This window comes from Typopeltis vanoorti, chromosome 21 (assembly GCF_054136105.1).
Source record: "Typopeltis vanoorti isolate ZY-2024b chromosome 21, IOZ_Tvanoo_1.0, whole genome shotgun sequence".
NCBI classification, from domain to species: domain Eukaryota; kingdom Metazoa; phylum Arthropoda; class Arachnida; order Uropygi; family Thelyphonidae; genus Typopeltis; species Typopeltis vanoorti.
This window is the reverse complement of record NC_143569.1, coordinates 52,244,270-52,257,690: the sequence shown is the minus strand read 5'-3', so window position 1 is coordinate 52,257,690 and position 13,421 is coordinate 52,244,270. Positions and strand designations below refer to the sequence as shown.

At 34.5% G+C, this 13,421-nt stretch overlaps 1 protein-coding gene across 2 annotated transcripts in view; it reads right to left on the bottom strand.

Annotated features, from left to right (window-relative positions):
* Positions 1–13,421, bottom strand: part of LOC150094852 (caskin-2-like) — a 378,559-nt gene that overhangs the window by 15,284 nt on the left and 349,854 nt on the right. For both annotated transcript variants that reach the window (XM_090411520.1, XM_090411521.1), the window contains one exon: positions 10,348–10,468. In XM_090411520.1, coding sequence (XP_090267646.1) covers positions 10,348–10,468 — 121 coding nt within the window. The remainder of the gene's footprint in view (positions 1–10,347; positions 10,469–13,421) is intronic.

Here is a 13,421-nt window from a genome sequence, read left to right as displayed (position 1 = left end):
AAGTAATTACTCCATACTTCAAGGATATCTTTTTCTCCTGTTTTCATTTCACCTTTATCATCTCTAATTCCTTTTACAGCACTCTTTCCTCCATTCCTAAGCTTCTTCAACAACCTCCAGAATATTTTGCCACCTTCTTGATATTTATTTTCTATATTCTTGCCAAAGTCCTCCCATGACTTTTGTTTAGCTAGTTTTACACACTGTTTAGCTTTCTTACATTTGTCTCTGTATTCTGTAAGAGTAAAAGCGGACTTATTTGCCAGGAACTTTTGATATGCTTTCTTCTTTTCCTTCACTGCCTCTTTAACATCCTGTGTCCACCAGGGAGTTCTGATTTTTTTTATCTTTGCACACAACCTCACCACATGCCTCTCTGGCAGAATCAATCAATGTTTCCTTCAGAGTTTGCCACTGAATCTCCAAGGTTTGATTCGTGTTCTCAAACTCTTTCATTTTCTTTTCAATAATATTTCTGTATTTTAGTCTACAGTTTACATCTGAGAGCTGTTCAACTTTTATTCGCTTTAAAACTTTCTTACATGTTATTCTTTTCAATATGAAATTCAATTTTATCCTGCTCAAGACTAAATAGTGATCACTTCCAATTTCAAATCCTCTGTACACTCTGGTGTCCTGCACCAGGGAGAAAACATCACTATCAACAATAACATAGTCAATGAGACTTTTCTTATTCCTAGCCTCTTCTCTCCATGTGAATTTGTGCACATTTTTATGTTGGAACATGGTGTTAGTAATAACCAGTCCATGTCCTGAGCAGAAATCCAACAGATATTTGCCATTATTATTAGCTTTGCTCTTTTCTCCAAATTTTCCCAAAATATTTTTGTATGTCTCACAATCATTTCCTACTCTACTATTTAGATCCCCAACAAGGACCAACTTTTCCTTTTTCATTGTGTCAGTTGCTTTTTCTAAAGCCTCAAAAAATTCCTCCACTTCTACCTTAGTAGAACCTTCTGTGGGACCATAGGCACAAATAAGTCGCATTATCCAGTTCTCCATTCTCATATTTGCCCACATTACTCTACTTGAGACTGACTGCCATTCAAGAAGATTAGCCTGGTATTTTGTGTTGAATACTATGGCTACTCCTTCTTTTGCTCGATTGTCATTGCCTGAATATAACATTTTGTATTTATTGCTCAGAAAGATCTCACCAGTTTTGGTCTTTTTTGTTTCAGTCACCCCTATTATGTCGATCTGGTACTTATCTAATTCCTCAGCTAGCTCCATTTCTTTGCCATTCAGGCTTCTTACGTTGATAGTACCGATCTTTAACTCTGGTGATGTCGAGTTGGGGTTTGTTTTCAGATTTGTTCCAGTAGCTGACTTTTCGCTGTTCGCCCTGGTTCCCTGGTGAAAACAACGGGGGCCTTGTTTAACCGGGCGACGCCCCAGCCGGCATGAAATTTTGTCATGTTGTACCATCATTTTTTATTTTGGTTTAACCAATAAGAATACAATTTGGTCGGCTAAATCCCAAATTGCCAGCCCATCCTCGTTCGTTCAGTATCAAAGTAGATACCCAACAGGGTGCACCACGAGAAGGTGAGGATTGGACATTAGGTCAGAAGCCCTGGTCGGTTCTCCGCATTCCTTTAAAGGCTATGTGGAGGTCTCCTCTCAGTTATACAGCTTTGACCCTTAAGCACCCCCATTTAAATTTATTCAGCTATTAAATTATTAAGCCAATATTTTGCCTTAGTCACCAAGGCATCATAATAGGCACAAAGAAATATGCTAAGCACATGAATGCAGATAAACACAACTGCCTGAGGAAGGCTCCTACAGTCCTAATTGGCACTTTTTATGGATGCAGTGAATCTTAATGACGTTTTCAAAGTGATGGCCTTCAGATTTCTAGCAATACGATACAGCCAAATTTGTTTAGATTTGCAGAATCCCATTGCATCATACATCTCCTTCAGGAGATGTGCTTTGCATTAAGGGTAAATATTAAGAATAGTGATCAGAGCTTATCCACCTTTTACCATGAGTTGCCTTAGTCTTGCACTACGTGTGGGATCACCTAGACTTGCAATACTTGCAGGTGCAAACATGACTTACTTGTCTGTTTGCTTACTTGGGAAATGGAGTAAAACCAGGTTTAAAATAGCTTGGTATCTTTAACATGCCTTCTTGCTGATGTGTCTATGAAGAAGCCTGATAACCTAGTTGACACACACTGGTATAATAATGTAATGACCTTGATGGCCCTGTGATATCAGGCAGGATTTCTCCACGACTGCAGGCCATAAAGAGTCCAGCATTCCTGTCTTGAGTCTTTCTTCTCTATTTTCATCCAACTTTCTTGATTGTTGGATCTTCCCACCTTAGGGCCGGTCTTCCAGGTTTCCTTTTGGTTTCTCTCAGATACGGGGCTGGATTAACCATTAAGCAAAATAAGCACATGCTTAGGGCATCACGGAAAGGGGGCACCGCAGAATTTCTGCTTTAGTTAGATGACGAATTTAATTTAAATTACTTTAAATTACAACAATGAAAAACTAATTACTTTAATTAGTTTTTCATTGTTTTTATCTTTTCTTACTGTTACCTACTTTGTTTCAATAAATAATGATGTGTAGAAGGCCTAATAAAACTCTAATCACGTGCGTGACGGTTCGTCTACACTGTATTATCGCTCACGACGCTTTCTGGCACTACCATTGCGTCAAATGAGGTAATTTTTTTATAATTAACATAACCATTTTATTTTTTATTTTCCTGTCCGTTTTAGGTCTTGTTTTAATAAATTATGTCTTATAAAAGGCTCCAGAGGCAAATATAAAACAAATCACGTGGTTGTCTCAGAAACGCGCCACCGGTAAAAGGCCTAGCTGTCGCAGAAGTGCGATTCCAGTAAAACAAGAGTTAATTAAAGCACACAAAAGCACAAGATTCAGCTGTAAGCCAAAAATTAAATTGTTCATATGATTTTGTCTGTGATATGTGTAACTGTGTTGATTGCCACCTAATATTCAACAAAATAATCTTTTTATTTCTGTATTTAACAGATCCCAAGAACCAAGATGAAACATATTCAGTTTAGTGGTGCACAAAAGCAAACACTTTTTAAAAAAGAAACAAGAGGAGACTTTGGAATTAGATTCCAAGACTGCAAAGCCGACTGATTTCTTCACACAAGCTCCACAACATTATATACCAATTCCTGATCAGAGCCAATCTCTGTCATCAGAAGTGGACACAAACACCACTTTGATCACTTCAAAATCAAATCAGAATCAGAAGTGGACACAAACACCACTTTGATCACTTCAAAATCAAAATATGACAATGTTAGAATCATCAAGGTGTCACAAGCAGGTTCATCTATCACATGTCTCACTACTGACCTCACTGTCTGTAAATTCTCTTGATATCTCTACTGCAAATGTTGATGCAAGTTGCTTTACAAAACATTCTGAGGTTGAAATAATTGCTGAAAATGAATGTTTAGTGGGTCATGGTGATGGTGGTGAAATGATTCAATCTGCAAAAGATGAAGTAAATAGCAAAAGATCCAGGGTTGTGACTTGATTTCTCTGCTGATGATGTGGCTTATTAGACTGCTTGCAGACCCAGTGACTGTCAACACCACATTAGGCCATCTGACAAGTCTTACCGACATTTCAGTAGTAGCAAACCAGTAAGATACTGTTTGCAGACACTTTTTGTTGGGACGAAAGCCAATGGTGAGGAATACAAGAGAGAGGGGTTATTGTATTCACCATCAATGGGATCAGTTTATTGTTTTGTTTGTAAGCTGTTTGCTCCTAAAAATTTCTCACATTTTGTTACAAGAGAAGGGTTCAGTGGCTGGCAAAATACTATTGTAATTGATCAACATGAAAAAAAGCACTACCAAGACTCTACGCTAACATACTTAACTCGCAGACAAGGTGTAGGGTTGGGACAACAGTTGGAAAAACAAATTCAGGAAGAGTGTGATTACTGGGAACATGTCCTGAGGTGTGTCATAGCTGTTATTCGTAAGTTAGTTGAATGTGGCTTGGCTTTTCGAGGAACAGAAGAAAGATTTGGATCATTGCAAAATGGGAACTTTTTAGGGCTGCTTGAGCTAATAAGTCAGTTTGATCCATTTTTAGCAGGTCACATTGCGAAATATGGAAATTGTGGCAAAGGAAATTCTTATCTGTTAATTTCTTCTCTACAGTGCAGTTGCTCTATACTTTTTTTTCAGCCTCAACCAGCCGGTGGACAATTCTTAAAGGTTGTATTGGAAATGAAAATGTCTTAAAATCCCTCTCTGATACCAGATGGGAGGCACATGCTATGGCAACAGCAGTATTTTTGAAATCTTTCCTTCAAATTTTAGAAACATTAGACTGTATAGCGGAAGACCAGTCACAAAAGGGAGACACTAGAAGTGAAGCAGATAATATTGCAAATAAGATACAAGAGTTAGAATTCGTTTTTATGTTGAATTTTTGGGATGAGATTTTGCAAAATTTTCATAGAGTAAGCCAAGTTCTACAGAATGAGGATGTAAACTTAAAAACATGTGCAGATCTGTATGGATCATTAGCTGACCAATTGTGCACTTCACGAAATGAATTTGAAAGATATGAAGCAGCTACAAAGGAAGTGCTACCAGATGTTTACAAGGCAGCTCAAACTCTCAAACGTATCAGAAAGAAGATACCCAATGATGGAGATGCTCCAGAAGTATATCTGAATGCCAAAGATAAATTTCATATCACCACCTTTTACACAGTTGCTGACAAACTTGAAACTGAGATGAGAAGAAGAGGAGAGATATACAGAGAAATATCAGAGAGATTTTCTTTTCTAAGTGATATGTCATATAATGCTACTTCAGTTACTTCATCATCTACTGAAAATGAAAGGTATTCTCAGTGTTGTCAAAAGCTGATTGATGCTTATCCAGAGGACTTGAACACTAATTTCTCAGCTGAGCTTCAGCAGTTTCACTCATATGTACGCCATACGTTCAGTGCAACAAAAAATGTAAAAACAAGATTCAGTCATGCTGAACTTTATAAAATAATTGTAGAAGACAATATTGAGTGTGCCTTTCCAAATGTAGACATTGCCTTTTGTATATTTTTAACATTAATGGTCACAAATTGCTCAGCTGAGCGTTCATTTTCTCAGTTGAAGTATATTAAAAATCCCATCAGAACAACTATGGAACAAGGCAGGTTGAATGCCTTATCTCTACTAAGTATAGAAGCAGATGTGTTACGTAAGATTAATTTTGAGGATCTGATCAAAGACTTTGCAATTAAAAAAGTAGGAGAAAATTTTTTAAATCTAAATAAAGTTGAAGTATACAAAAATAAACATTATTTTCCATCTTACTATAAGTTTTGTTTCATTTTGAAAAATAAAAATTTACTTTATGTTTTATTATTGTTTATATTTTGAATTACATATATATGGGGCATCAAAATCTTTTAAGTGCTTAGGAACTCTATGGGTCTTAATACGGCCCTGCTCAGATACCAATTTGTTACTGTGACTGTGCATCTGTTGTCTCTCATTCTGGTGAGATGCCATGCCCATCTAATTTTGCTGTTGTCGATTGCTTTTATAACCACTTTGAGTCCAGATTTCTTCCTGATTTCTGTGTCTTACATGGTCTATTTTCTTTATGTTGCACATTCTTCTTTCTATTGCATATTGGATTGTTATTAAGCTTTGTTCTTCTTTTAAAGTTGTATTCCATGTTTCACTGCCATAAGTTAAGGGCTGGTAGGATGTGACTATTGAAAAGATGGGATCTTATTTCTATATCAATGTTTTGGTTGATAACTGTTGATTTTATTTTGTTGAATGCTATTTCATTGCTATATCATTTGATCCATTGTTCATTTTTATAGACTGTCCAAAGTAGACGTAATCTTCAACTTTTTCAATGATGTAGGATTCTAGAGTGATTGTATAATCTTTACAGTATTTGCTTTTCATCCATCTTGTTTTGTTTGGATGTATTTCCAATCATCCAATTTTTGGCAGTTTTGGCTTATGTCATTCCACATTGATTCTAAGAGTTCGGGAGAGTGAGATATCAATACTACATTGTTGGCAAATAATAGAATATTTAACATTTCACAATCGATTTTTATTCCTCCTTCATGTCAGTTTTTCAAATGATGCTGTCCAGAGTGGATGTAAAAAGATTAGATGATAAAACATGACCCTGATGTACTCCTCTACTTAAATTAATTTTAATCAGGTGATTGAAAAGAGTGGTAATTTGTTGTACCTTCTTTGTAAATATTTTTATGAGCTGAATATATGCTATTTCTACTCCTTGTTCTATTAAAGCTTGGAATACTTCGCTATGTTCAATAGTGCCAAATGCCTTTTTAAAAATCTATAAAAAGAAAAAGTGACATCTTGTATTCTCTGAATCTTTCTGTTAGGTAAGTAATAGTTTGAATGTGATCTATTGTCGAAAAGCCTCTTTTGAAACCGGCCTGTTCTTTGCAGCTATTTTCATTGGAGGTGTTCTGTTTAGAATGACTCTGGCAAATATATGTATGTGATAATAGACAAATGGTCCTGTAATTACTGATGTCTTCTTTATTACCTTTTTAATACAAAATTATGGTCTTTGATGTTTTCCACTCAGTAGGTGCTTTTCTTAATTGTATATACTGAGTAAATCTGTTAGAGCTTTAGAAAGTACTTGTCCACCCATATAAAATGATTTCATTATTTTTTTTCCATTTCACCTCTGTTTGTGTGCCTGTTTCCTTGATTATCTATGAAAGTTGATGGTGGTAGTAGTTGCTTTAGGACTTAATTATTTTTCTACATTTTTAGGCTACTGCAGAGCCTAGCTGCTTCTGCTAATTTTGTCATTCTATATATATTATATTCTTTTTTGATATTCTGCCTCAGTTGTTTACAGATAATTTTATATTCTAAACGGTCTTTTCCTGTATCTGTCAGTTTTCTTCAATAGTTCTATCATACTTGCTAACTAGTATTCCCTAGTCTTAGGAGGAAGTTCAAAGGAGGCTCTTTCTTTACAATTCAATAAATGATTATTAAAATTTGTCAAATCTGCATCAATGTCGTCTTTTAATTTCTAGTCAGTTTCTTCCACAGTTTTTCTAAATTCTTCTGAATTTATCTGCTTCGAGTGCTTTTTATGGTTGTAATGTGCTCATATACATTCTTCATTTTTTCTATGTATTTTGAGGGTGACTCTTATTGGACAGTGATCTGAATAAATATCACAGTGGGTTTTTCCAATGATTTCAACATTTTTTTGGCTTTTTTTTTAATAATGTAATAGCTAAATAAATTTAGTTAATTATTATATCCAGACATGTTTTCTCTGCTAAACATCAATGTGAGTGATAATGTCTAAAGCATCCATACCAGACTGGTGGATGGTTATAACAAAGTACCAGTACCAAATTCCCATAACAACAACATTATTCTAAAGAAAATTCTCTATAACAACATTATTCTAAAGAAAATTCTCTATAACAAGTTATTCATTCCTAAAGTCTCTACAAATTTGCCATGGTGAAAGCTTGTGTTTTATGGTTAGGGCTAAGAACCAACACTGAGCTATATTAAACATTCACAAAATTGATATGTGGCAGTAACTAATGACAGCGACATTAGTAATGTAAGTACTGATATTGTGCAAATAGTTCTATCCCCCCCCCTCTATCACAAATTCTTTGCATCTTACTTTAATTACTTATTTCTTACCTTTTAGTTGTATTTCAATTATACATTAAGTTAATCATGCATTATATTCATTAACACCATTAAATCTATAATTATTGCATTTTTTTTTTTAATTGTATGGATCTGTTACATTAAAAATATTACATGAACTTGAGAGAGGACTGTAGACTGAACAGGAATATCCACCTACCTACCAGTCTTTGTGCTGAATAGTGTGCAGAGGTACAAATTGCTGTAAAATTTGATTTATCAAGAAATACCACACAAATAAAGGTGTATCTTTATTTCTACATGTACTATGGACATTAAATATGTATGTAATCCAGTGTGTTAAATATCTGATACCATTAAAGATTTATTTATATTCCAGTTGGATGCAGTGTGGAGATCAAACATTACAGTACAGTACCATCAAATAGAAGATATTCCAGTGTTTAAGAATTTTTTATTCTCTGTCAATTTCAGAACATTTTGGAATGTCTAATGTTAAGTGAACCCCAAATGGCCCCAATTAATTGGGGCCAATTTCTACCGTCCTCTTTCATGGCTTGTGTTATTGTTGCTTATTACTAATTGTTTGCTTAGTACTAAGCAAACAATTACCATATTTTAAAGAACAGGAATGAAGCAAGATTCAGTTGTGAACATTATTTACTAAAAATTTCCATGAGGTTTTGTCAGCTCATAATATTCCTTAGTCGTACAAAGAAGCATTTTTAATTAACAATTTGCTTCATGACTTTTTTACAGTATTAAATATCTCTTACACATTCTGAACTTATGCAAATTGTTCATTTTTTTTTATTTAATAGATATGCTTGTATCCATTTTAACTGCATAAAAAAGTAATTCATTTATGAAATGGAATAAAGTCTCATCTCTCAATATTCTGGTGATTTGTGAATGCCTCATGCAAAATTTTATTTAATTAAATCTAGATGATCATTTGGCTAGTCATTTAACTGTATTCATCAACAGACAACACATTCCTTATATATCTCATTTCAAAACATGAAAATGCATGACCATGAATAATTTGTAAAGTAGCACATCATTATCTGTGCAAACTGACTGCCACTTCAAGAAGAAAGGGTAAAATGTTGTCTAGTATGAATGTGATGTCTCACTTGAATGAGATTCAATAAATTATGAAATACTTTTCGTCAAAAAAATTTTTGATGTAGGTGATTTACAGTTAACATTAGTATGGGCACTAATTTATACATGAAGAATCATTTATTTTACATCATGTTATGCAAATGAATAAACATCCAGTATTCCTAGTCTAGCCATAAATACTATTACAACGTGAACACTGCATAAACCTTTAAACTATAAGAAAATCACTTATGGCTTTCGGTACATACAAATCACGTGTATAACATGCAGCATTCAATGTTTGAAATGTCCCCTTTTGTCTTCATGCACACCCAAAGTCTGTGAGGACACACATCGATGATGGCACGCACAACATCCAATGGAAACACTATCGCTGCTCGCTCCAAATCCACCTTTAGGCTGGTTATGCTGGGATGTCATTTCTTTCAGGCTATTCTCACAAGCTCCAACCACAATTTGAAATCCAACAGATTCAGATTGGGACTCCCAGGCAGCCAATCAGATGGCGATATGTGGTCAGACATATTTGCCTCGAACCACTGTTGTGTGGTTCGAGGCAAATATGTTGGAAGGTCCATTGCCTACCATGAAACGAGGTGCTGTTCAGAGGTCCATACTATAGGTTCCAGCACTGTGTCTTGATACACTTTGGTGGAGGTTTTGATTCCTTTCTCGCAGATATGCAACTTGGATACATCCTGATACATCATCAGGATGCAACCTGATGATATCAGGATGATACCTGATGTGACCATCTGCATATATCCAATCATTTTGACAGTTAAACGACTCTTCAATGGTAAAAATCTTCTCATCTGTGAAGAGGATATCTCTGTCTGTTCTTTGTGTACTCTGGGAGAAGTGCCTTTGATTTTTAGCACCCTCTGCAGCATAAGTTGTGGTATTAGGAAGTGTCCAGTAGAATGATCATAGCCTTGCACCCCAGGTCATCAGTTAGTACACATGACACGTTCTCTGAAAAATGTTCACCTTTCGACATCATTTTCTATGTTCTCACAGGATTATGGTGGAGGCATGACTTCACAATCCTCACAAGCTGTTGCATCCTAACACAGCATGGTCAACCTGTTCTTTGGCAGTTAGACATGTCTTCTGTATTATTATAAGGTTAATAGTCTAATACATAAACATCCTACTGACCCCGAATGTTTATATCATGTTGAAAATAACAGGTGGCTGCATTCCAACCTTGTGAAGTGCTATTAGAGCTACATGGTTCTTTAATCTCCCCCATTACATGTTAACATGTACAGCTAGAGAACACTCTCTCTCTCTCTACTGATAAACACACGAATGTTGGCTGCACACAGTGTACCACTAACAGAACCAGGCTCGTGCAATTCTGTAGACAGTGTGGGGGGGGGGGGGGGAGAAGTTGTAACAGTATTTATGGCAAGACTGTGCATAAACATAGAAGGAAATAATAATGGCAAAAAAATATAAAATAAAATAATGGCTTAACAAGGGTTTTAGGTTACTTACAGTTCATCACAGTTTCCATTTGAGGTATTTTCCCCAAAAGACATTCTTTCAGAACCCAAACCATCTCTCCTCTTTGCACTTCCATGTGCAGCAATCATATTATGTGAAAAAATATCAGATTCTAAAGAAAATAAAATACGAAATTAAATTACAGATATAAATATCCATTTATATAAATAATATTTATTTATTGTTATTTGTTATTTCTTGCTAAGTAAATGATACATATAAATATATTTTCAGTTATTTCAATGAAATGGCCCTAAAAAATAAAACTGTTTGATTATGATCAGGTTAATAATTCCTGCTAACTGTATTTTTTTTTTTTTTAAATCTTGAGCATCACCCACTAAAACGAATACTGATAATTTTGAGTATTCAAGTTAAACTGTTAGTTGTCCCCGACGTTTATGATTGTCCCTTGCAATTAAAATTATAAATGTAATTAATTAAATTCACCACATCTGCTCTTGAAACATTATAATACAGCTATGGTATAACCACTTTCTGATCTGATCCTGTGGCTTCCTCTCTTTGAGAGGGTTGCAGCTGATTACTAGGGAGATAATGATGCAAGGTGGTTTCCCGTTGCCTTCCTTGCCATATTTCTATGACTGTGGCCTGTGTGTTCACAGGTCCGTTTTGCCTGCTTGCAGGATGAAAAACCCCAGATAAACTGGTAGGAAAAAACCCTGCTGTCCACGCCCAAGACCAGCTAACTTGGCTATGGCTGAGGAAGATCCTTAAGCTCCTCATGTCGTCGACAGGAATTGAACCTAGGACACTCCTTCCCCAGTCATATGGTTGCGAAGTGCAAAACCACTAGACTAACTGCATGGACATAACCACTTTATGGAACAAAATTTCATTATAAATGGGTAACTAATGAATTAGTAGAAAAATAGGATAATTATGTCTGCACATCTGAAAAGTTCTTTCAACCACTTCAACATACAAAATCTAAAAATCTAAAATAATTATTATAATATTTCATCTTTTATAAGTTAAAATTAAAATTTGCATATCTGTACTAATTTATATTGTAAAAATAGTGTGATATAATACTGAAAGGCAGAAAAAATTAACACAGTTCAAAGAAACAAAAGCAAAGATTAGACAATTTCTTAATAATATATATATATGAACATGCTTAAATTCATGAAACTTAAAACACTTTCTAGTATTAACCCCCCCCCCACTGGCTGAAGTAGATCAAATGCATGAACTACTTTATGAATTTTCAAGGATAAAAACATGAGCAGCTTTCTAGTAATTATCCTACTCTACCATTAATCCCTTCCTGCTATAGTTATTAATGGATTAACTGTAATGGAGTTGGGACCACTGGACTTGAAAGTAAACTATCTTACTTGGAATTTCCTATACCAAAAATTATCTTTTGATATTTTATTTTACATTATTTTGTTTTATATTGCTTTTTATTTATTTTATTTATTTATTTTTCATAAGATATATGAAGATGATTTTCATGTGTGAAAATAAAATAAATCTCTGTTCTGAGGATATTTTTGTGGACTTTTTGTTATAAAGCTCCTGTAGGATTGATATATTGTTAAATGTAGATACACTTAAAAATAACACCAAAAACCTGTCAGAGAGCAAACAATGTAGAAGGCACAAGTTATGTAGATGCCAGAGATGGAAACCTTTGTCCACCAGAACCAAAGCAAAGCACTGCAGCACTGTCATTGTGATATAAGTGAGGAAAGCTTGACATTTGGAATATTCTACCTAAAATAAATTATTAGAAAATCAACAACAGAATTAGAAAAATGTCAGAAAATGATTAAAGAAAAAACTGAGAGAAGATAAAAAATATCAAAACAAGAAGAGGAAGGAAAGTGCTTAAGTAGATAAAAATGAATAATAATAATAACTATAAAGTAAGTCAATAAGACTATAAGAAAAAAAAAAGAAGTAATATAGTAGTGATTCAATAATAAAATTTGCACTATGACACAGTCACTACTTCAAGGGGCAAACATCAGGGGCAAAAATTAAAGACTTGTAAAATGTAACAAAGAAACAGAAAAGAAAAAATAAAATAAAACACATGGTAATCCTTGATGGAAAAATGATTTAAGCAGCAACAAATATAGTATGACAGAGGATATGAAAGGATTGTTAGAAGAGGTAAGAAAGAAAACTAGAAGGGATTAAATTTTTAGAAGAGCTCTAATGTCGAAGAAATGATACAAGCTGTTGGATGTGTGGAGTGAATATGATGGCAGAAAAGACTTGTATAAGAGGAATGGACTACACATGGATTTACCATCAAGAACCCGGAGAGAAATTATTTATTGAGCTCTGACCTAAGGCAGAATTTGTTATTTGTTCAAAGAACAAATAGAATGGAAATGAAATAGATGTGCAGTCTTATTAAGCAAGAGATCCATAAGAAGATGATGTGGAAGGAATATAATGAGGACAAGAGCGAGAAGAATTATGAAATAAATTAAGCAAAGGTAAGAAAATTATGAGTATTGGAGTAAAAAAAAAGAAAAAAAATTGACTGTTGACTTGATTCCACATCCATGCTACTTATGAAATGAACAGTAACCATGAAGTAATCAATTGCAACTGATTGCCACTCCAGACAAAGTGGCTTTCATGGAGTCTGAAGACTCATCACAATCTATCTACACAATCTATCATGCCTTTCCTTGAACCCATTAACAAACAGAGCACTAACAACTGACTCTAGCAACTCATTCTATTCATTCATTCATTCATTCATTCACAACTCTCCAAGCAAAAAAAAAAAAATACTTAGCACCAAAACTTAATATAATCAAAGGAACCCAATTACAATTTTGTCCCTGAAGCAAAGGCATTGTGTTGATTAGTCCCATACCTGTTGATAAGGAATAGTTAGTCTCACCTGTTTGTATTATCGTGGCTGTTAATGACAGAATGGACAAAGGTTTCAGTTTAATTAGGATATTATGAAAAGAGTGCAGAGATAGTTCATAAAAACAGTATGAATTATGGAGCATGCTATGGGAAAAAGGAATATTTAGTCAAGACATACCAAGCCTTTATTTTCTGTGTGA